Raw genomic sequence first — 26,579 nt, forward strand, 5'->3', positions numbered from 1 at the left:
ATTGATCTTTAAAGTGATGTAAAAAAAAAATTCTGTTATACATCCAACCTACTTTATAAGGAATGTAATGTTATGTGCATAAAACAGCTATATATCACTCAAATACTTTGTCGATTTTTTATCAATATTAAATTTGCTGAAAGAACACAACAAATGCGTACAACTAGAATTAGCTCTACATTTAACTTTGTGGCGGTACATACTATAACTTCTTTTGGTCAAAGAATTAATTATTTATATCAGGCACCACTTATGTTTAATATTCTTCCAAATCATATTAAGTCTACCAATTCCTTAGTTAAATTTAAAAAGTTAATTAAGGTTTATGTATTGACAGACGATTGTCTTAATATTTTTTCATCCTTGTCCTTTCTTAAATAATAAGATTGTATATAAGTCCCATTTGCTAAAAACTGAATGTCACCCTATCTGTCTTTATTATCTACTTTGCTTCTTCTTTTGAATATTGATTAATGATTAGTTATGGTTCAAATATTGTTACAATATACCTACTGTCAAATTACCCATCTGGTAACACATCTAATACTCATTTTTTTTAAATTTTGAAATATTTGTGTTTTTATGTAAAATTACTTTATGTTTGTGATTACTCTTATGTTTGCTTCACTCAAATGTAAATTGTTAACCTCGATACAGGCTTAGTCCTAGTGAGGTTGATTTTTATGTGAAATAAAAAGTGTTTTATGTATAGTGAGATGCAATAAATAAATATTAAATAATAACACATTGGAAGGTTAACCTGCTAAAAGATTTTAAACAATAAAATATTGAAAGGTAAACCTGCTAAAAGATATTAAACAATAAAACCTTGGAAGGTTAACCTGCTGAAAGATATTAAACAATAAAACATTGGAAGGTTAACCTGCAAAAAGATATTAAACAATATAACCGTGATCTTTAAACTAACTAAAAATTCAAGGAAATTTTTCACACAGTCTCTCACGATGAGAAAACCCTTGATATTTACCTAAAGGGTATAATCTCAGATCGTATACATAGTAGAACAGGGGAGGTAATTAAAATTTTTCACCTTGATCAACCAGAATGATTTCGACGGTGTGTCCTTTGGGTATTTTGCGCACGTGTACGCATTCACACGCCTTGTCCCTCGAGCACGTGTCGCGCGTGCACTGCGCACCGGCCGGCACGTCGTGCGTCTGTGTCAGCAGCGGGGAGGGGGGGAAGGTGAAGGTCACGCTGTCCACCGAGGATATTCCTGCAAAAAGGTTTCACCAAATTAAGTTTCAAGAAATTATCTAAAGACATATTTAACCGAAATTGGGTTCAAACGCGAACCAATTGGGTAAGAGAGGTTGGGTTAATAATGGTGATCCGTGCACGGCTCTAGGTATAGGTATAGGTTTTTTTTTCATTTTCTAGATTCTTATTTCCATGAGGTGGTGAATCATTTCAATTTACTGAATTTATAGTTAATGATCTTTATACAAATAGAACGGCGTCATATGCGCCTCAAAATTTTTACCTCATTTGGGTGTTTAAAATGTTACCTGGCTATTATAGACATAGAGGCCTTGTATTTTCTCGGTAGGGAATTTTTTTTTCCTAAAAAACCCTACTACAATTGCATGTTTTTGCATCATCATCAGCCCAAGCATCCAGTAACAGCAGCCAACCGCGGTCATATATTACATACATGTCTGTTTGTGTTGTGTTGGGAGTGGGAAGGATTCGGTTATGGCCTATTTTTAGGAATTCCTCCACATTCGCCTGTTGTATTAAGGGAAATGCTTAAGGCTTGTTTTGGTATTAATACCAAGGTGCCACTGGGTACACGTTTAACCCCTTCACTATGTTAGAGCTGATATGGGCACTGTTCCATGTGACTATGATTTAGACTTTGTGAAGTTTTAGTTAGGAAAATAATTATTTATAAAGTGAAATTATTATTTTATTAACCGTTTTCGTTTGTTAGACGACGAAAGCTGGGTTGTTTCGGAGAATCTGAACAATTCATCAAATTTCAACATTCATTTTCAAGTTCTGTGAAAGATTTTTTCAAGTTCTGTTTTTATTTCAGTTTTGTCAAGCAACTAGCCTACAATGATATAAAAACAGAACTTGAATAAGTCTTTCACAGAACCTGAAAATGAACGTTGAAATTTGATGAATTGTTCAAATTCTCCGAAACAACCCGTCCTTGACTGATAAATTTTAAACATTTTCTCTTCCCTGTACAAGGAATCGAACGATACTTCATAATCCAAATTACGTTGCTTTTGTTTAAGTTTTCTGTTATATATTAGGTAGGTATTTCGTACGTCCTTTTCCCCCTTTCCAAAGGATTCTCAAATCAGAATAATTCAAAGCAATGGGGTGGGTGACCGTGTGTGTGACATTTAGGTATATTAAAATAATATCCCAGTTATACTATGAGATCTCGAGACCCTTTTCTAAAATATCAATGAAATTAAAATTATCGAGATATTAAAAGACTAGCAAAATGCTAATTTGACTTGAGCGGTATCAGAGTGAGACAGAAACAGTTTACTGTATATAAGTAGGCACACTTGCTTAAGCTTTCTTCTCTCATCCCAGATCTCAGATTGTTTCATTGTATCGCGTTAATAAACCAGTTGTTCGTAAATCTTACATCTTCGATATATATGAAATAAATAGATAAAATAAATAGATAGTCCCGAATTGCTATCCGTCATTGGTTTAAATGTTCCAACGAGGCGTACCAGGCACACTACACTTTTCATATTGAAGCCAACAATACCAATGCAGCAAACAATAATAATAATAATTGGATAATTTGTATAGCGCCGTTTTTGTGAAAAATCACCTCAACTCAGTAATTACTCGCGCAATCACAACATACACCCATTACGAAAAATTACTACATTTAGACATCTTTCGTGCTATCTTTCTAACATACAAAACTAACTTATTAAATTTCTTAGCATGACATATTTCAAAAATATTTTCAAATCATTTTTCAAAACTTCTATGTATTAACAGTCAATTACAATTCGTGAGCTTATTATAATTCTTGTTTTCAATTCATTTATTATTTTCTATCCACACACTTCCTTCCTTTTATAACAATCTCAGGTGAAATTACGTAATGATATTTTATGGACATACATAATAGGTACTACAACTATGTAATAACTAAAAATATCCTTAACTGTATCTTATTGTACCGTGTATGTCTTAACAAATAAATAAATAAAATGAAAATTATTGTTTCTTTCCGTCATCCCTGTGTCATTCATCAAAGTTTGTTCTTATTAGTGACAGGAGTGTTTAGAGAGTGGTTTCAATGGCAGAAGAAGTCTCTGCACTGGAGTGAGATACGGAGTCGAATAAAAGTCGATGTAACGTAGTTTTTTAACAGTAACTACTTGTATATCATGATACTACAGGAAGAGAATGGAAGAAAAAGTCGGGGATGCCCCAGGAAGGCATGAATAAAATAAAATCAAAATGTACCCAGTTGTCAGGTAGGTACTATAGAATTCATATGCCATTTATAAGTCCCCAAGCAATTCCGGGTACACGTCACCTAGTCATAATATAAAACATACCTACAACAACGCTCGTTAATTATTCATACCGCAATATCTTCCAACATTTGTACAACTACCAAAATGTACTCCCAAAATAAACATATTATTATCATGTTTATGATTTGTTGATACACTGTAACGATACATTCAATCACCCAAACGCTAAACTATTAATCTAAACGAGAAAGTCACAAATACAAAGTACGCTTATCCTGATTGATAACAATGTCAGTCACTTGCTGGAGACATTCATCACATTAAATAAGGACTAAATTAATTTAAATCTTGCAGAGTCTTGTGGTGAATTGATTGAAGACATTACTTTCTGTCAATCACAGTTTGCAGCTTAATGTTAAAGGTAATCAGTTGCACAAAATGAAAGTGCTGAACCAGTTTCTAAATAAAAAAATGTTAAAGAAAGCGTTCTGCACCGCATGAAGGTGTCGGTGGGTGTGTCAGTAATGTATAAATTATGTTTGTGAAGATTGAAAAACATTGAGTGCTTTGTATAATTATACTACACAGTAATTTGTGGGTTAGATGAAATTACACGTTATGCCTTGTTCATAAATTGAGTCCATTGCGATGTGTCTTTTTTTAGCCAATGACGACCTCAAAATGCTTACACAATCGTCGAGAACATGAACAATCGTGGGAACACTACAGTTTCTGTAAAAAATTGGGATACCTAGTGTAAGATACTCTCAGTATCGCCCTGGTGTAAGAACAACATTCAGAATTGAAACGTTGCTTGAAATGGCTTTAGCCGTCTTTGGTGACCAGATCTTAATAGTTAGGTACTCCCTCTTCCCCACTGTTAGCCTCACAACATACCCATATTGGGAATGCAATAGTCTCACTGGCTTCAGACGGTTTGGAGCAATTGTAACTCTTGTGCGGTATTTACGTAAAAAAGTTCATAGTGGTGAGTCAAAAAAACTCCCGTGTCTTTGTCTAGCCCAGTAGTTTCCAATTAGTTTTTCCCGAGTACCCCTTCGAGAAAGAGCCCCAACTTGCGTACCCCTTGTGGCCAAAATGACAAATAATAATATAAATTAGTTCCACATGTATTAACTTTAAAATCTTTAACCGTATTATTAGCATAAAAATTCTAATAATAATAAAAATCACATATTATTTAAATTTAGTACGACAATGTGCACGTCTTTCTTTGCAGAGCTCTGACAAATCGTTGCTTTTCAGTGAGCTTTATTAAGGACGGGTTAATACGGACAATTTGAACAATTCTTCAAATTTCAAAGTTAATTTTCACGTTCTGTGAAAGATTTTTTCAAGTTCTGTTATTATGACAGTTTTGTCAAGCAACTAGCCTACAATGATATAATAACAGAACTTGAATAGGACTTTCACAGAACCCGAAAATTAAAGTTTAAATTTGATGAATTGTTCAAATTCTGCGAAACAAACCATCCTAAGTCATCTCACACATTGATTGATCCAAAATATATATCGGCGATTTTAATGTTTGCGTTCACCTCAAGCAAAATCACGTACCCTGGGGGTGAGCTGAACATTAATCAAATGATATATTTGGTATCTATATATAATCTCTGGTTTGGAAACTATTATAGCAAGAATTTAAAGTTAAGATATAGATACACTTAAGCAGGGCCGGCCCTGTACAGGCGCAATTGGAGCATTGCGCTCCGGGCGCTGACTTGCCAAGGTGCCAAGTCACCAAGGCGCTGATAATACACAGAACGTTATCACTAGCGCCAGGCACCATTTGGATCAGGGTCGGCCCAACACTACAGCAATAGTGAAGATATATAGGAAGAGCTTATGAGACTATGTATTTCAGTTTTTAGCCTTATTTTAATGGTCCGCAATCAAATGATTTCTTATGTTGCTCCACTTTCGTTAAATTACACATCTTCTCACTAAGATCGAATCACGTCGTTTACAAGCGTGGATTGAGTACAAGAGAGAGAGAGAGACCGCTTCTTTATAAGAGTAACTGAGCTTTTAGATAAAGTTGTTTGCAAGATAAACATAGACCTGCAGCACTGCCCAGTTCACATTCACTTAGCCAATGACAAATGACAGGCGACGACACTTTTTAAATGTATAATCATGTTGAAAAGTCGCCGGGAGCTTTTAACGGGGGACATAACAGTCTGCTATTGAATTTACATAATGTGTTATTATTAATTACCTACGTAACAAGTGGGCGAAACAAAATTAATAACATCAGTTTCAACAATAAATTCTTAATAATGACAAAGCAGTTTTGTTTTAATAGTTTCCTGCTTTCGATTCTGTCATCAAAGTCTTCATAACGTTATTGCGTGAAGTCACAGACATAGGAATTAATAGACGAGAAGATAATGGCGAGGGGTAAAATCAACTGTTGAAGAACGAAGGGGGTTAAGCTGACTGTGATTCGTCAATAAATCAATCTGACAGTAAATAGGCATCTCGCATTATAATATCACCATTTAGTTCTTAAAAGTAAAATCTGCTTTTAAATGAATAGACATTTTTACATGGGAGCGCAAATTACTCGCCACGTTATGAACTAATTTGCGAAGTCCAAATTCGACAAAGTAAATTTCTTCTGTTTGCAGAGTCGTAGTTAGTTTCAGAGTATTTAGTTAAGACACTTTTACAAATGTTTCATAATTTACTTACCCCAGTAAACAACGATGAGCACACTTGAGAATCGCTACATTGTGATGTGATAGTATATGTTTCTAAAACTGATCCATATAATACGGTGTGAATAAGCTTAAAATAGAGTAAAATAATGCTTATATATGGAATGTAATACGACAATTGGGTTTATTCTCTTTTTCACATCTATTTTTACAAGTTTTCATAGTACAAGTCAACATTTTGCCATGTTATTTCGTAAAATGAACCGATGATGCCTCGACCATAGTTCGCACAAGAATGATGACGTCACGTTTTCAAATTTCATTTGAGGCCATACGCGAGCCCAGCCGGCTCAATGGAACCGGTATGGGGAGTGGGGATAATACGCTTTTAATCACTTAGGGCAGGTCTACTAATATTCATATGTCTATGCGTGAAGTGGTTTATTTATTAAATTATTTATTGGATGAACACACTTCAATCCATACTTCGAAAGTTTATTATTAGATAATTAGGTATTTTTATTAGCTTCAACTGTTGGAAATATTACGCGACTTCTCTGCTAGGAAGTCGACGATTATAATAAAATCATTTTCTAAGACTGTATCATCTGTTTGTACCCGAAAAGCATACGGATGCAAGTTCAAAATATGAACTGTTCAGAAGTGCTGAAAATACTGTAGTTTTAGAAAATCTCTCGTTACATACACATATTATATTAAGACAGGTTAAAAAAAATAAATATTTGCGAGTACAATCAATCTGGGCTAAGAATTGAGTTATCATATTATTATATTTTACATGTCCGTTAAAAAAAAACATTGAAAAAACGTCTATGGACTTCTGCCGCTAAAGAATATTAAATAATAACTAATAAATAATAGATTAATAATAAATTAATAGACTTGCCCTAAGTGAAATCCGGGAATCATTTCGAGGCAAACCACGTGACCATATTTTTGGCACCAGAAGGGTTCGAGAACGCTTTAAATAAACTATGACATCAGTCGTACATTGACCACCGAAGAGCGCATATAGCGCTCAGGAAAGTAAAGTAAGGCACAGGTTACTCTTCTAAGGCTTAGGTTAATCACCGAAAGTGATTTCCTGATTGGCTCGTCTATTAAATTGAATGTCCATGGTTGTAATTCATAACATTACTAGGTAGGTGCTCATTCAGGTTATTAATACATGTGGAGATTCGGAAAGAATGCAAGGCTGAAGAAAGCGCAATGAACAACATCAAGAAAGGGATGCTTAGAAGTTACGCTTTTAAACACGTGAAACGGATTTTATTAAAACATTAACTTCATGCAGGAGGCCCTGATAAAAGTAATTTCCCTCGATGATCTTTATGTATAATGTTTCTAGAAGAAGTGTGTATAGTAGAAGTGATACATGTGTGCAGTCGCTCATAATTTGCGCTAATTTACAAGAGTTTATCTGCCTCGGGTACTAAATCAACGATTCTTCGAAATAATTAATCGGAGTTACTGATATAATAGAGAGCTCAGTATACCTAATATCGGTAGCAGTGGCGGGGCGACAAACTCCCTAGCCCCTTGGCGCTTGGCACCTGGCAAATCTGCACCAACCTCATCCCCTTACGACTAATTTCGATAATAATGACTATGTCTATGCAAAAATCTACAATACCTATCCGACCGTTATTGTATGTGTAGTACAAAATGGAATCTGGTAAATCTACATCCCATTTGCAGTAGATTTAGTAAAACTTTTAGGCGAAGTATAACTCTTTTTTTGTTTGAGCTTTCGTTTTCGTGTAAATCGAGTCCGAAGTTAGAGTTTTATAGATCTAATTTGAAAAAAAATTGTCGCTACGAGGTTGTTTTCAGCTGTTTATTGTCTTTTAAATGCCTCAAAGTGCAGTAAACCGGATCTAAAGTTTTTTTTAACCTATTAGGCTGGCCGCATACATACGTTTTCCGTATTCGATTTCCGAATTCGTTTTCCGTATTCGGAATTCCGTGAGACTAGCGCAAACGTTCGTTTTTCTTCATTCGGAATGTATAAACGTCAGAACCAGTGTTGCCAATAAGGGCGATATATCGCCATTTAGGCTACTCAGAGCGAGAATCGGCGCCGAAAAAACTAAAAAAAAGAAAAAAAAAAACTAACATGTCCCGAAATTCTCTAGCCACCCCCCCCCCCCCCACGAAATTTTTATTTTCACGTAAAAACATCAATTTTAAACATGTCCCACCTAACAGCAAATTCGGCTACTTTACGCTACCTTATGTATGAGGGCAACACTGAATTACTGAACGGAAATTTCCGAACGTTTGCGTCGGCACAAACAAAATGTATGCAAGAGCTGCGTTCCACATGACGTCATTAGGTTTTTTCCATTCGGTTTCTCCGAACGCGCCGGTTGCATTCGGAACGTGCGTAAGGAATTTGTTCCGTTCGGAACTAAAACGAACGTGTGCGGCAGTTAATGTATTTTCTACTGATTCCGTGCATTCGGATGTCCGAATACGGAAAACGAATTCGGAAATCGAATACGGAAAACGTATGTATGCGGCCAGCCTTAGTTGCCGAAGAAAAGTAGAAAACAAATCGAAATGATCAGATCGTTTTTTTTTGTTTCTACGTGTGATGTAGATTCACCAATTTCTCGCTGGTTTCCGGACACCATCAGAACCAATGTAACTGCTAGTCTGTTGTTTTTTTTATCAAGAAGGGAGAGATAAGTTAACTAAATGTAATTTAAAGTATATTTAAAATAATTTGAATATGTTCAGTGCTCGGGGCAGTGATTGGGCGGCCGTAGCGCCACTGATCAGCCGACAGATAGCGATCACCACTAGACTAGTTTGCAAGACAGGTTTGAGATGAAATCAGTTAATGTGCAGTAAAATTAATCTGACAACTTGGAATTAATCATTTCTCTCATGCCACGACCCCAACCGCTTCCTTCTCCGAACTCTTACTTTAAAGGTAAGCATCGTGATTAATTAGTTTTACACGTCAATATACTGTTTGAGTTTGGAGTTTTTTTTTACTTGACGTATGTTTATCATCATTCTTTGATTGATTATTTGGCATTATACTATGGCCGAACTTGTCGAAATCTTAATTTGATTTTTGAACATTAATTGAAAATACTATCGTGATTAATATTTGGGTTACTATGTCTTGTTGCGCTTTCTCCTCTTTTAGTCAATGTTTCGGATAGCGTTACAGTGTCCATCATCAGAGCAGATGTGCGGATTCAGAGTGTGTATGTATGTAGAAGTTAAGTTAATGTAGTTTTCGGCGTTTAGTTTCGTGTAGCCGTCAAGAGCAGGTTAGCACCGTTATCTCCATTAATATTTTAATGAAATCAAGTTGACAGCACGCCGGGCAACGTTAGTGACAGCCGTCCTACCAGACATTGGCGTTTTATATGTCATATTGACGTTGTAGCCAGTTGGAACCGCTTCAGAATGTACGGTTGTAGACTGTTCTCAAAATCTATAATTATGAATGAAAATATTAAAATGACACATTTTGAGTACAATGATCAGAATTACAAAGATAAATCTTAAATTTTCTGTACATTTTAACGGTATTCATACATAGTTTGTAAAAATACTCCATGATGATCAACAAAGGTATTGACTTTTCCACGGACCTCTTACTGATTTTGCTTTTGTGAACGAAAAACTCAAGTCCTCAAGGAATTAATACTTATATTCTCAAGAAACGATTGTGATAGCGATGGTTAATCGATGGGGAATTAATCGAGTTTGTTTTTCTTTTTCATCATAAGTAAAACGTAATGAGGTCTGACCTACTGTTTATTATAAATAATGATAGCCGTTTTCACTTTCATGGTCAAGAAGCGATTACCTCAGTTTTTTTGACGGAGATATTTGAGAGATAGTTTTTAGCATAATTGATTTAAAATAAACTTTCTATCGCATTTTGAAGCAAGTACCGTTCACGGTTATTAGTCAACCGAAATCGAAAGTTGTTTGGTTTCATCCCGGTGTCACTAAACTGTTGTTTATTATTTCTGTAAACAAATTACTTTTTAGCTTTCTATAAATATTATTTTTGTACTAATTACATACAGGTGAATACTTGCAGGTAATATAAAGTCGATTTCATAAATGCCCGCACACCAATAACATGACTCCTTTCTACGTAATAATTATTATGAAGCAATTTGTTAGTTTTAATTTTAATTTAGTGTCTGGTGTTATGAAAATTTCCAGAGTAAATCCATATTGATATTAAATTTAATTTCCATAAGTTACGAAACACTACAACATTATTTACTATAATAATAAAAGATCCCAGTCTAGACGGCTGATTCACACATTGTGGTAATGACGGCCAAGAAACATTTGAACTTTGTAGATTCTCATCATAAATCTTCTGCTAATATGTACCTATTATAAGTTCGGGGAGACCGAGTGTGATTGCCTCATGGGTAATCTTTTCAATTAAATTATTTTTATGTATTTATCCATCTAAATAATAATTATTGCAGTTTGGTGTGTGCATTGACAATGCCATTTATAGCATTTTTTTACCTCTTACCCATAATGTTACTCCTTAGTGAAGTGTAATTTAATGTTTTAATGAAATAATCAACAAATCGAATAAAATGCTGGGATTTATAATTAGCATATGAAAATCTAACTAACTAAAAATCACGCCGTTTCCCCGCAGGGGTAGGCAGAGAGGACGGACCGCCAAACAACTCGGTCTTGGCACACACTCCTTGCCTCATTCACATTCATACATCGTCTCATACATACTCTTTCATTATTCTGACTCATGACGTGGCCCGACTCGAGTATCTGATTCACTTGATCGTGCCATGTCTTCCTCGGGCGTCCCCGACTTCTGCTACCATTCGCATTTGCATCATATATCCTCCTTACACTCCTATCTTCGCTAATTCGCTCTACATGCCCAAACCATCTAAGCGTACCTGTCTTAATCTTACTTGTTATCAGCCTTGTACTCTTTGCGGATCTCCACATTCCTCACACCTTTTTATTCCGAAAACCTTTTTGCAAGATATATCTGCCCCCATTTAAAACACTGCACACCGATCTGGGCACCTTTCTACCAAGCGCATAATTGAAAGAATCAAAGATTTCATCGAAGCAATTCTGAAAATATAAATTTACACTTTACAAATAACACAGAATTCATAAAACTCTATAACTTCATCACCTTTCAAACACAACGTTTATTTTAAATTCTGAATAATGGTCTGGACGTGAGTTGAGCTGGCCTGAGTAAACACCAATTTTATAAAAATATACTTTTGGAAACTAACTAGATAGATCTTTTTTTTGTCCGCGTGCAAAACCAACCTTAGGAAAAATTCCCCAATCCCCCGTATATGTGCGCAGTGTTACACACAACTCTATAATATCGACATTCTTAACAAAGTTTGAAATAAATTTAAAAAAAAAATACTGAGCCTTTTACTTAGAATTCCGCGATTTGTCTATCTAAGATATTTTAACACGATCTATTCATGTGGTAAAAATATTTAAAATATAAAGGTGTAACTATCACACCCGGTCTCCCCGAAACAAGAATGAGCCGATATTTTTATTACGTTTACCTCTCACTCTAATGTTGCCGTTAAAATTTTATTACCTGGCAATTTGGCGATTTTTGGCGTAGTTTTATATTTAATGTGTTATCAAGTACCTTTCTCCGTTGAAATCATTTGTAATATGTTTGTCATCATTCAAGATTGAAATCACGTTATTCGAGGGCCAATTTTAGGTTTTCTATCAAATAAATTATACAAATAAGTGTGAAAGTGATTATATAATTATGTGTTACGTTAGGTCGATCGTTACGGGAAAGAAATATGTAAACATCATTAATATACACAGATTTAGAAAATTTACCTTTGCGACATTGAAGATGCAATTTAGCAAGCGGAGTGCGACTCAGTGTAGGATTTAGTCGATTACTATTGATATGCTGCCTTCGTCAAAAGGTCATGTAACATTTCCCTTCTGGTACCATACAGATTGGCAACGCTGTTTATAAAGCAGGCTATATAATTTTGTTTTATCACCGGTAGATAATTTTATGTTGCAAATATCTCAGAATTGCAAAGTGTAAACCTCAATAGAGACACTTTCCAAAAGAGAAAACGCTTCTAGTTTGATGTACCATTCGAAAAAGATTTATAGTTTCGAATAAATAACGACAAAGACGACTGTTATTACAAATAAAATCATACATTAATTTATTAAGTTTCTGAACTATTTTAAGGGTAAGATTGGCTATTTTAAAATATTATTATAAAAACTACTTCACTGTAAAGTTATCTATTAACGCTGAGAAAGCACCCATTAAAATATTATAATACGCAAGGGAATGCATTGATGCGAATATTACAAAGAAGCTAATACGCCCACAGCTACTTTCATTATAATGCAGTTCTCGAGATAAATTAGAGAAAACGAAAAGAGACAACAATATAATATCCTACACATACGCAGTGTCCGGAAGCTCGTGGTAAAATCGGGAAACAGGTGAATCTACGACACAGAGAACACAAAACATTTTTTTTCGATCTGAGCAGTTCTACAACTTTAGTTAGATAACTAATACTTACGGAGCCGAGTCTGCACTTCGACGTATTTTAAAAGTCATTAAACAGTCATTACCAGCTACCGATTTTGTTCAAATTTGAACTAAAAAAATCCAACTTTGGAGACGTTTGTTCGAAAAAGATCTTAAATTAAAAAAATAAACCGAAAACGGTTTTTTTTTAAGTTTCCCAACGATTCTCAATCGTTTGGAGCCAGGGAGACTATGGCATTCCCTTTTGGCGTATGTTGTGAGGGAGAAGGTAGTGGCGAGGTGAAGGAGATAGGGAAGAGGAAGGTAGGGAGAAAGGTTTCAATTCTGAATGGTGGTCTTACACCAGGGCGATACTGAGAGTATCTTACACTCTGAAACGTGCCTCAAATATATTAAGTATTATATTAAATCAGTGGTTCTTGAAATAATACAAATTAATCAGATAAAATTTACTTGCGCTCGCCGGGATTTGAACCGCGACCTCCGACTTGCCAATCGCGAACTTTACCCCTGGACCACGGATCCAGTTTCCCGCTTGTACTACGAGTTTCTGGACACTGTTTACATAAATAAGAGAGTCCGTGGGCGCCATGGCTTTGTTTGCTATACAAATCTAAAGTTTTATTCTGAGTTCGGCGAAATTTTGCACACTTGACCATGACTTTACCCTCATCCCACTTTCCCACCCATTAAAGCAGAATTATGGTAACACTTAACGTTCAAAATAAGAGGTAAATTACTGTTTAAATATGATTTGGAAAAACTCTGTGGAATGCCCGGACAACACCGGGTCATAATTTTATGTCTAAAGCTAAGGAACTTTATTATTATGCATTTACTGCAACATAAAAATTATAATGATCATAACTTCCTTGTTGCGTAGTTGGTTGACGTTGCCATGCCACATTACTACACAGCAGAAAGTAGAGCTCTTTCGTAATAATTATTGCTATGATTTAAATAAAACAAACCAGCAAACAACACAATGTGTTTTAATTGTTACAATTTCTCTGTTTCGTCTAATGACGTAGCTTCCACCGCTATTACTATTCATTGTCAAATGAGTGACATAACTGAATATGACTGATCTACTGTCATTGTTTTGGGAAGATTTATTTTTCAATAGTAGGAAAAGTATTATAATATCATTATTCATTAATCATAATGCCATGCATGTTATTCATAAGTTACGAAATCAGCGTGTAATAAAAGCATGTTATATCATCGTCGGATTTTACGAGTGTTGCGTAATAATGTGTGTATCTGCTCGCCTCCTTTCTAGGCTAATATTTGAAGTTATGAGTTTTTACTATTTGACGTAATATTGTTATGATGTTATTTGGTCTATCGCGGCCCGGGGCTACGCGTAGAGCAGCGCCACGAAACCGGTGTGCCACGAGATGACGCTAGGTGTTAAGATCCAAGGCTAAATTAACATAAAAGGGCCAGCTTTGATTTGCGAAATAATTGTGATTATAATAAGTTATAACACAAAATGATGCTAACCTCAAAAATTAGAAAAATACTAAATATTTTTAGTAAAAAGCGGGGGTCATTTTGGGTCGTGTCGTGCCTATTTTCAAATGTTGAATATCCCCACAAAACATCTTAAGGGGAAGCTTAATCCTAAATCATTATTTTGATTAAACTTTATAACGAATTGGTGTACATTATGAATACCAAAAAATATCATTTAGATAAGGTTTTCCCATCGTTTCGCTTGAATAGAATACAAATAAAAAATAAATTACTCAATAAAAAATATAAATGTAAAATGTAAATGTAAAATCTAAAAAATATATTTTTTCAATAGAAATGTGTGAATACGTAAAGGAATCAACTTAAAAAAATACAGTATTATAGCTAAGATTATCTGTGAATGTTTCACTTGATTAACTTTTATGCTTTCTTATAAAATTATTTACAAAATAAATAAAAACCAGTTTTGTGCTTGAAATCGAACGTTTCTAGACTACGTTTCTCAAGCGATTTTAATGCCTATTACCTACAATATAAGGTATACCAAGAATATACACATGTTTGGCTTGTAGCTTCCTTTTAAGCATTTACAAATAAAATGAAAACATTATATTCTATTTACTATAACATGGAACTCGTGGGATTCTTCCACCCTCCCCGAGATCAGGAATAAAAAAATAATGAATTATATTATTACAAAAATTGTTTATCTAATAATGGGGTGTATTTTTCGAATTCCGTAAAAAAATTACAGGTTTCTCGTAGATCGACCACGGAAAACGACAATATCATAATTCTAAAAACTCTTTTTTTCATCATCAGTCCAAGTAATTTGACACATTATTCTGGATGTATAAGAATCAATTTAATTTGCGTAGATCACAGACATCAGAATAAATATTTTATAGATTTATAGGATTCCAGAAAACCAAATCCGACTAACAAAATTCTTGAGTAATCAGTACCTAATTAAATATCGCCCCTTATGCTACGTATACATACGCGAGTCGAACTGGAGAGCTGAATCTTAACTTATGGGAAAAGAACGAAGCAACCGCAAATGGCGCGAAACGCCGCTTGAAGTTGCTTCGTTCCTTTCCCATAATTCGTGGCTCGCCTCGCGTTTCGGTTCGCAAATGTATACATACCATTATATAATCTGCAGTATAGTCGTACTTTTGTGTACGGTGTGTTTCGTGTGTTTGGTATTTGATGCGAAATACAGTTGCAAAGTTTTAGGTACACATTTAACGTTTTATGCTAATTACTGCAAAGAAAAATGTAAAGTTCTTATGGATTGATTTGTTATGCCTATTACAACTTATGAACATTTCGACCGGATAGAGTCAAACAATACGTTTTTTTAATACACAGATATATGTATGTGTTCATTTTGTCGTGCGGTACATGAAAAAGGTTGCGAGTCGCTGGTCCGGAGTAACTTCTAACTATCTACAAAATAATGATAATGAACAAGAGCAGGGACGAAGCCGACGTAACATTTGAGTGTCACGCTTTCCGTCCATGTGGACTAACAAACAAACAAACAAACGGACACGCTCATTTTATTCATCTTAGATTGGTTTGCCAAATAAAAACTTATCTGTTATGAAATATGGCCCATCTCTCGATATTAAAGATCATTAACAGTTTAGATTAGTGATGCAATCATTATGGTTTCGGCGAAATGTAACTGCCATTTATAACATTTTTCAAGATAGGTATATTTTCAAGAATTGCGGATTATCTGACGATTGAGAGATTTCTCTTTAATTAAAAGCTTGTGAAGTGCGTAAAAGAAGCAGGTTAAAACGGTAAACTTGAAATAACCTGTTTGACCTGACAAATGCAAAAACATATTTTAAAGATATTTTTAGGCAAGTCTAGGAAGGTGGAAATATAATAATTTAGCTTTTTTATTACAGTTCCACGATAACTAAACACAATTACAATTCAACACACCTTTAAAAAGTATAATAAAGTCATTAAAAGCGATGAAATAAACTAACCTGTAAACCTAACCTACGTAACCTAGTTTTTGTTTCATCACTTTTCATGACTTTATGTCACTTTTGAAAGGTGTGGTGAATTATCATTTTATCAATTGTCACATTATCTGGCCATCTTCTATTACACACGAATCGGAAAATATTTAGGTTATTTCACAGATAATTTTGATAAAACTAATGTAAGTTATTGTACAGATAATTTGAATAAAATTTAAATTACTATAATAATATATTCTAACGCAGACCCGTGAGAAATCGCGGGATATTATGATTGTAGAATTTATGAAGCTGAAAGTATGTTGCCTTTCAAAAACAAATGTTGTCAATTTACGTTTCGAATGAACACCGCCAGTTAACTTGAAAAATTACAAAATATTTCAAAAATTTCAAATGTAGAAATATTAATAATATAAAATAATTTTCTGATCATAGGTAGGTACTTTACTTTATCGCTTACTAAATACTACTAAACTTCTCCTACATTTACGTTCCAACCCCAAAAAATAAAGGAAAAATTAGCATACGTATATATTCATTAAAAAAATATGGAATACGTGTCTTGTGTTCATCTAAAAAATGATGATTGATTTCACAAATCGTCATCAGCCTCATCACTCATCTGTGAGAATATATAATAATAAATCTATCGTAAAGATTCGACTCAGAGCGAAAATAACACAGTCATAAATTGAAAATAATAACACCTCCCGAATTACCTTTATGTCGACATAATTAACAACTAGGTAACCTATACACAAAAATGATGTTAGTGAAAAGTAGAGGAAAGCACATTAAATATATAATATGCCATAAATTAATTGCTCGACGGACCATCATGCGGAAACAAAAACACGCTCCTAAATGAATATAATAAAAATGACCTAGTAGCGACTTATGACGTTCTCTGTTACAACACTATTCACTATAGCAGTGATACGCAACCATTTAAAACAAGATACAATTTAACAATAAGGAATTTAAAAAAAATGGACTGACCTTCTAACATTGACGCGCAAAATGTTAGCATCTAGTCACTAATGTTATTAAATTGAACCAAAGCATAAAAATATATCCAAGATCTTATCAACAATTTATTGGTATTTAATTGTTCTTACAATTATTGTAAATATTATTTTTCAATATGGTTGGATGATTCATAAATGTCCAGAATCCCCGCATTTCTCAACAATAAAGTTGTACCCCTAACAATTTTAGAAATTCCCCGGAATTTGGGGTATTCTCCACGAATTATCAACCCTGATGTGGATATTGTAGAGCATGGATATATTACTCACGTAGAATGGCTGTGATGAATCAGCAGATTCAGTCGTACCAACCAGAGTGTGTGTTATAATGTGATGGGGTTTTATTCGTTTTTAAATGACGATTTATAAATTTTACTTATAATTCTACTGATACTGGTGTTTGAAAGAGGGAGTACGAAAACAGTGTGCAATATAGTTGTGAATGAGGAATACTTGGAGCAGGTGGATGAGTTTGTGTTTTTAGGAAGTATGTTCTAGAGAGATGGGAAGGCTGACAGAGATAATTAAAGAAGAATAAATGCAGGTAACTTCATTAATAGAGAGTCAAACACGGTTGGCGCTAACAAAAAATTGTCCAAATAAGCGAAACTAGCAGTCCGCAATGGAGTCCTGGTACCTACTCTGATGAATGGCAGTAATGCATGGAACTGGCAGAGGAAGGATGAAAGTAGATTAAATGCTATATAAATGAGATCTCTGAGGCCTAAGTGTGGTAAAACCTTGTATGATCTTGTGAGAAATGTTCCGCAAATAATGCAAGACTGATGCAAGTTAAGAAAGGGACGCTTAGATTGTTTGGGCATGTAGCGCGAATGAACGAAGAAACGAGTGTAAGGAGAATATATAACGCAAATGTGAATGGTAGAGTAAGTTGGGGACGCCCGAGGAAGACATGGCATATTTTTAACTGTAGTTTCTTATTTTCCACTTGTTCTTGGGTCGTAAAGAGCAGGTCTATATAATGACATATTCTCTCAGTCTAGATATATTATTGACTAGATACTCCGGTACCGTTCAATCTCCACTTCGAATTACGTGCTTATTAAGTTGGAAATTAGTGTCAGCACTCAGCACTAGTATAGTGAGTTAAGTAGTGAGATCGGCTAATTTATAATATTACTGCGGAGGGACTGTACAAACTATAAAGCTATATATTTAGATACATAAGCTGACGGCCTAGGAGTAAGACTCTCGACTAGAAAGCCGGAGGTCGCAGATTAAAATCCCGGCGTGCGCAGGTAAATTTCATTTAATTGATTTGCGTTATTGCACAATTTATTAAAAAATGTTTTTTTTGTTGAACCTGGTTTTCCGGCAATTACTTAAATCTCATTAACAAATGTCTCTGTCAAATAATAATTACAATCTGAATAAAATACAAAAAGCAGACATGTAGGCCTATCAGTCAGTTTTTTTATAATCTAGAAAAATTTTAATTTGGGCCACGAGTTGTGGACCACTGATCTACTCTCCGACTGCCTGCTGCTGTAGGCTTATGTAACTGTCAAATTATACTTGGAAATCAAACGCTACACAAAAGACTAGAAAGAGAACGCACGTGGCTTGGACTTGATAAGCTTTTAAATCATTAGGAATATGTTCACATTATCAATTTAACAGCACTTGATGTAGGTTTTTACTGAACCAGAAAACTGAAAAACACTTTTAACTTGCATTGATTTCTTTTCGTGATGATGGAAAATAAATAATTATCTAGTCTTTTTACAGCGTGTTTCAAATCATACCTACGAGTAAATGCCTACAAAGAAAATTTCGAAATATCAAAAAAATATTAGTGAAAGCGATACTCCTAATAAAGAATTTTCAAACCAAGGTACCATTCTAATTATCGAAAAATGTTATGTATTTAAACATTTGTCCTCTTTACTCTGTCACACGGATTGAATTAAAAAAAATTATGACCATCAACCGCTTGAAGTTTTTATGAAAAACTGCAATTTCAGAAATTGGGTTTCTTGTCGACCACTCGTTTGAATCAAATCTGACTTTACTTGTCCTGATTAATCCTAAGAAGTTTATAAGAAAGAAATACACAAGCTAGAAGCGAAATTGCAGAATTAAAATAATCCATCTATTTAAATAAAGGAGAGTGTCTTTATTATACAAATCTACAGTTTTATATCGAGATTGATGATATGTTGCCCACTTGAACTTTAAAACAAGATGATGGTCACTGTCCACATAGATTTAAAGCTCTGGCTAGTTCTTATAAAAATATTATAATATTATTGGTGGAAACTTTATCACTCGTCAGAATTCTTGACACATCAATTCTAATTTTCGAAATGACGGAAAATTAAAATAAATTTATATTAAAACGTTATACGTAGGTACTTTATCCCTTGTCGGAATTCTTGACACAATCAGTTACAATTTTGAAAATGAAACTTGATTTCAAAACATGTACCAAAACATGTACATACATGTACCATTTAATCATAACCACGTAAACACCTCAGCACAGGTTCTCCCAATGAGGTGTTCACGAAACATATAACATTACCCAACACAGTGTCACCTACTCAAACCTACCTCACACCCAGCATAAAACACCATATTAACAACAGTTCTAAATTTATGTATTATATACAAATGTAAATATTTGGTAGACACTGTAATGTATGTATAGATAGAAACAAACAAAAAAAAACAAATCAGAGTTACAATTATAGAAAGACCCACAACCGAAATTAGTCTATTTAATTATGTAATGCGAACTTATGTTACCTATACCTGTATTAGGATGTTGGTCTGCCATCTTGTGGTGGAAAGGCAAATATATCGTCGTCTGCATTGCCTCCAGACTTAGCTCCTCCGGGATCTTATTCAGGGACTGAACTTCACTCACACACAAGGTCCTTTCTTCACTGCACTTGTTCCCTGCAACTGTGTTCAATTCACTGTCTGGAACCACAGCAGTAATTTCTTTCACCGCCTTTACATCAAGCTCTTCTTCCAACATACCATCGTCGTTCTTAGTCACTGGCTCATGTTTCCCGTCATACTTTAACACGGCTGCGCTGTATACCGGGATTGCGCAGTTCTCCACAGTTGACACTTTGATCCAGTAGGAATCTACATCTTTATCAGATTTCAACACGAAATCCGCTCTCTCACCTTTTCCGAGAATGAGCGAGTTAATTTCTTTCGGAACAACTGGATGCCCATCGAGAGCTATCAGAAGAAGAGGGTGATTGTCAATGGCCAAGGTGATAGGACAACCTTTGACTCCGCCGGCGTAAGCCACTCGGAATCTGTATCTTTTGCCTGGAGTGACCGAAAACACTGAAAGAGGAGCCGCCATATCAGACTCGATATCTAAAGAATTGTCTTTGTGCACGCCTTTACCGTTTACTAAAACTGATTCAACTGGGAGAGGTAGACTATCTAAGATACTCTGGATAGCGAAACCGTGACTCCATTCTGATATAACCATTACGTGCTCGTTTAGATCAAAGTCGTAGTGTTTCTTCTGAGGATCGAATTTGTCAGCCTGACGTACGACGAAAGCTCCGTAGAGCCCGTCAGAGGCTTCTGCGCCGGAGTGTGCGTGGTAGAGATGCGTTCCGGGGGCAGCAGCCCTGAACTTGTACTGGAAGGTTGTGTAGCTGGGGATGGGGCATTGCGTGACCATGGGCACCCCGTCCATGAAGGGGGTCTCGAGCTGCGGCTGCCCGCGCCAGTGGATGGTGAGCCCCTGTCCGGGCACGCGGTTGACCACGTCAATGACCATGATGTCGTTCTCGCAGACCTGTATGCTGGGTCCGGGCAGCAGGCGGTTGGCGGCCAGGATACCCCGGGAGTGGCCGTCCGCACTGACGCAGTGCGGCCTGCTGCAATCGGACGTGTTGCCGGGACAACCTCTGCATGATCTGTAACAATGTCACGATAGGATCACTAAATTTGTTGTAAGATTACACGAAAACTATTTAATTACGTCACGTTCGTGTAACGCGGAAGATAGAAACCTTTGAAATATATTATCATTAATGTTTTTAATAAAAAAAAGCCTTCAATCGTGTCAGGCGGGGAACATGCCGCACATAAATTAACGAGCTAGATTAAATTACCAATAAGTACTGAATTCAGTGTGCTTTCAAGAAATAAATGGATTAGAAATGAAATAAGGAAAGTGCGTCTATCTATTATATATATTTTAAAAATAATAAACACAAATATTTATTAACGTGAAGAGGAATGTTATTTATATGCCAGCTCTTGCAGTTTCGCGATATAATTAGAAACAAGCGAATACTTAGGTTTTACTATTTCGGGAGTAAAATCACCATGAAAATAAAATGGCTGTCAGAAAAAAATTGGCGAGCATATGGGCATCTAGCACTAGTAAACTGCGACGAGTTTAGTTTATAGTATCTAGATGTCACATATGCGTCGTGTATACATTAGACGCGCACTCCCCGTAGACGCACTTCCCCAGAATGACCTTATATTAAATGGAGTTCCACCAAGAATTATTGCGTTATTGCACTAGCTGTAAAAGAAGAACTTCAATATCTTGACAATTATTTGTTAATGTAGGGGAAAATTGATATGAAAAAGGTATCAGAGAGCTTAAATTCATAATCTACGTCTACATGACTGGTACAAGTGGTGAAATGCAGTTCCACGGAGTTGTTCCAGTCTGCAGCCTGCAGGGAAGATTGCCCTGATGACAGCCAATCACCGATGGAAGAGGAGAGCGTACCAGAAGTTCACGTAAACTTGTTTGATGGCATATATGTCTCACCTATCACGCCCGCAAATGTTTCGCATCAAACACCAATCATCCAGAATGCATTTAGCAAGGCAGCGAGACGATTGATGGTCGATTAGATAAAATTACAGTTGCATTACCTGCTCAGAGACTTGTAGACTTCCAGCGTGAGCTTTACTCGGCAGATCATGGGCCAGTCCAGCTCGTGGCAGGGCCGGTCGCAGCTTTCGAAATATTCCTCTGTAACAAACAAATAACAACACTTCCATTATAGAGACATTCAGGTTTTTAATTTAACTGACAGGCGACTTTATTCACAAAAGATCCGGCTAATATTTTATTTTTAGATACAGGATGGTGCAGAAGTAATGACCCGGTTTTGATGTGGTATTTAGAAAAAACTATAAAGTAGAGACTTTCAGACTACATAAGTGTATTGCTGCTGAAGGACGCCATCTTGATGAATTGGTATTCAAAACATAATGAAAAAAGTGGAATTATATAGGTACAGATCATCATAAAAAAGTCTGTTTTTTTTAGTGATTGTATACCTCCTCAAAACCGGGTCATTACTTTTGCCCCTATATACTAAATTACAATTTCCTAGTGACTTTATTTTCACTTGTGTCTAAATTAGGTATCTACCGGTTTAAACATTTTTTTTTAATTATTATATTTTGTTTGCAGTTCTCTTGCTAACGATAGATATAAATATGTTACCACTGACAGTACAGGCCGGGTGGTGATCATAACAATATGTATTTGTAAATATAACTATGTATAGTTGTCTCTTCTCTAAAAAAGTATCTAGTTGTAAGCCGTAGTTATACGCCATATTATAGCAGTATTCTGTATTAATACCCACTCGGTCATAAATATGTATGACTTTAAGTGACTAACTACATGTAGGTCTTAGATATAAGTCACTAGTTATAAGTCTCAGAAGATAGTTGCCAGCTATAAAACAAGTCTTAGTTGTAAATCACTAGTCAATTAATCTTAGTTATAAGCATCAGTAATAAATTTGAACTGTTATTAGTTATAAACAATTGAGTATAGGTAATATGTATAAATTAAAATGTAAAGCGCCCATGAGGTAATTTTCTCACGAAAACGGCGCCATATAAAGGATCCAATCATTATTATTGTTAGGTTGGGGTGTTTTAAACCGTCGATCATTATAACGGACTCTGATAAACGCCGATTATCGTTGCGTTTCAGCTTTTAACCAAATTGTGATCAGCTGACAAGCACATCAATACGACATTGTATAAGGTAGGCGGCCTATTTCAACTAATGTTTAATTACCAATGGGAATGTATGGCGAGCGATATGCTGAAATAGGCGAAGCAACGAAAATGGCGTAGTCTGTCACAGGCATTATGCTCGACGGAAGATGACAATTTTATTTTTATAAAACCGACACAGAATCGTCCCACAACGGCCTCCGTGGTCGAGAGGTAAGGCTCTCGACTAGCAAACCGAAGGTCGCGGGTTTAAATTCCGGCGTGAGCAAGTAATTTTTCTTTGATTGATTTGTGTTATTTCACAATATTTGCGGCACGTTCCAGAGCAAAAGATACTCTCAGTAACGCCCCGGTGCAATATCACCAATCAGAATTGAAACGTTGTTTGAAATGGCTTAAGCCGTGTTTGGTGACCAGTTCTGAATAGCCAGGTACTCCCTTCACACCCCTCTTCCTCATCTTCTTCCCCTCCGCACTACGTCCAGCCTTACAACATACCCCAATTGGGGAAGCCAATTGGCTGCAAACGGTTGGGAGCAGTTGGGACTCCTGTGCAGTATTCACATAAAAAATAAATAACCCTTTAAATGCCAACATTTTGGAACCATATTCAAATGAGACGAGAGTTCGAACTTACTTTTATTTATTTTTTTAAAGAAAGACAAACATTTCTGGGTTAGTTGATAATATGAGAATTCCTCCTACTACCTTCATTATAAGCGGAAGATGTTGCTTGTGCAATTATGGAGGAGTCATCAGAAAGCAAATGAATTGAACTGACCGATACACTTTTACGTCCCGTGTCGAGCCATTATTTTCACATGAAAAACTTATCTTTCAGAGTAATGTATTGAAGCACGTGTTTTCGTAGATATTATCATAAATCAGGAAGTAGGTAAGGCGTGCTTTACGCAATCTGTAAGTCGAGCATTGGAAAGAAACCGGCTGTAGGTAATTTGGTTAGAGTTTCTCTCACGAACGCAATAACAGTTAACGAGCTGCGTTTTTCACCCACAATGTGCGATGAGAGGGCAGAAAGTCGTAACTAAAAATATTTCTCATATTGTATAAAACATATAATACAAAATAACTCACATTTGGGTTCTGGGTCAGTGGTCCAGACGGTCTAAAATAATTATCCAACTAATCAAAATATAATGTAACTATAAGTATATCTGAATTATACCGTAGATACCCGGTTTCAAGAGTTATTGTAGTGTACATTTACATTTTTTATAAAAAAGATCAATATTTTCAGATAAATCAAACAGTAAAAAAAGTTGTGACTATCTTTTCGAAGCGGGCAATCTACAAATTATATTTTATTTTATTACATTTAGGAAATCATATTACTGTATTTTATGCTTTATTTTTTGTGTTAAACCGTGGTTTTAAATTTATGTTGTGATCTTTATGTAAAAGCCCAGTAGGGCGTTGATAAATAAATATATAAATAATTACATGAAAATAATAAATAAGTATCAGAATTATTTATAATTATTGAAGACAATATAATCGATTTCCAAACGAAAATCTGAAACAGAAAAATCAGAAAAAGATACGGTCACATCTAGGACTCGAACCCAGGACCCTTTTCTTGCCGGGGCACCGCTCTACCACTGAGCTAATGGGACCCTATCCCCTTCGGTCACATTTAACTGTATCACACTATCACAAAGGATAACAAATTATTATAAGCAATAATTAGTGGTATTATTTTTACTCGGGAGATATTTTTAATTCGTATTGATATTTCAGTTTAGTTGATTAACTTGTAATACATACAACGTATAATTATGATTGTTTTTAGGTTTTAATATTTCCAGTTTGAAGGGACATATGTACGGTATATCTGTTAGTTTTAAGCTCGGCTTGGTTGGAATGTCGAGCTTAGCGCGGCTTGGAACATTATCCGTATATGGATCGTGAGCCTAGATATCAGCAATATTGCAAATATTGTCCATGATTTTAAGCGAGGAATATGCTTATTTTTTCTATGTAAAACCAAATTACCGTTTACGTGAGTGGTACATCTATGCTGTCATCGGGAGATCGAGAGCTTTTAAAATGTCAAATATTGTAGTTTCCCTCTTCAATCAGCATGGTGCTATATGCGAGGATACTAATTTTAAATAGTATTTGTTCTATTGGAGTAAATGTACTATTCATGAAATTATGACAAACAAACCGCTGAAAACACTGCCCTTACGTTGATAAATCCCTCTTATAACACTATTTACCAGACTATGTTTATTTTTTAGATTGATTTTCAATTAATAACATCAACTTCTCCCTTCAAACGATGAATATAATAGTCCATACAGATAAAACTAGGCAATTTACGTAAATTTCGGTGAGATAAGTGGGTAATTACTCACGTAAATGTCATTTGTCATTGCTAGCGCCTCGGCGTCTAAAAGGGAACTATTTTGCGGCTTACCAAGGCTTGAGCGGCCGATTTAGACCGTGTAAATTTGAGCGAGGAATGTCGCACATAGCGAGGATACGGACCGACTGATATACTGGACCATACCTAATAGACAACATAGGTGGTTTGTTGTGTATTGCCAGGAACTGGTCACTAGTCACTAGCCGGGGGCCTCCAACTAGCGACTAGCTTCACGAACAAGACACATATTACGTTATTACACATCTACTACAATCAGTCGTTTGTTATTATTGTTTATCGCGTGATATTATGTTATGCGTTGTAATTACTAATTCTAACTGCAACATGCCCTGCAGTGAAAAAGAAATGCAAAACACAACCATAACAGCACGAATAAATTAGGTTTTTTTAATGTTTGGTAAAATTTAAGTTAGGTAATTTTCTGTGGAAATCTGTCACGGATATGTGCGTACCAGGTACAATACAAAATAAAATAAAATTTCTGTGGTAAACCTGCCCAATCATTTTAATAAAGCGTTTACAAATACATGGCAATTGAAGACGAATTGCGATTTTTGTGAATTTTTAAAATGTTTCAAAGTTTACGGTTCAATTTACTATAGTTCATTCCTTTCTGATGCAATTAATACACTCAGTTTATTTTATTAATAGTGTTCACAGCAGACGAAGGAAAGTATGTAAAGTACAGTACGGATAATTTATTGATGTTATCTAACATTTTTGTAGATAAATAAAAAGTCAAAGGTCAATTGTGATTTATATAGGTATGTGTGATGCTTTTTGGTTTGTAAAAAAGACAAGCATTTTTATACGAAATCCACACAGGAGACTCTTATGAAAATTATTTCCCTCAGGGCCTAAGTCATCTTTGGGAATGCTGTGTGGACGGTCTTTTTGAGGAGAG

General features: G+C 35.3%; 1 protein-coding gene across 2 annotated transcripts in view; it reads right to left on the reverse strand.

The window, feature by feature from the left end:
- LOC149421366 (multicopper oxidase 3-like) overlaps positions 1 to 26,579 on the reverse strand; it is a 70,451-nt gene that overhangs the window by 18,579 nt on the left and 25,293 nt on the right. Inside the window, exons 2-4 of one of the 2 annotated variants that reach the window (XM_089634719.1) lie at positions 22,159 to 22,258; positions 20,038 to 21,176; positions 1,052 to 1,237 (exon numbers count right to left, since the gene is read on the reverse strand). In XM_089634719.1, the coding sequence (XP_089490845.1) occupies positions 1,052 to 1,237; positions 20,038 to 21,176; positions 22,159 to 22,258 (1,425 nt within the window). Of the gene's footprint in view, positions 1 to 1,051; positions 1,238 to 20,031; positions 21,177 to 22,158; positions 22,259 to 26,579 lie in introns of both variants that reach the window. The other variant, XM_089634718.1, reaches the window with a different exon arrangement.

This window comes from Hesperophylax consimilis, chromosome 8 (genome assembly GCF_061612785.1).
Source record: "Hesperophylax consimilis isolate HC1 chromosome 8, BYU_Hcon_1.0, whole genome shotgun sequence".
NCBI lineage: Eukaryota > Metazoa > Arthropoda > Insecta > Trichoptera > Limnephilidae > Hesperophylax > Hesperophylax consimilis.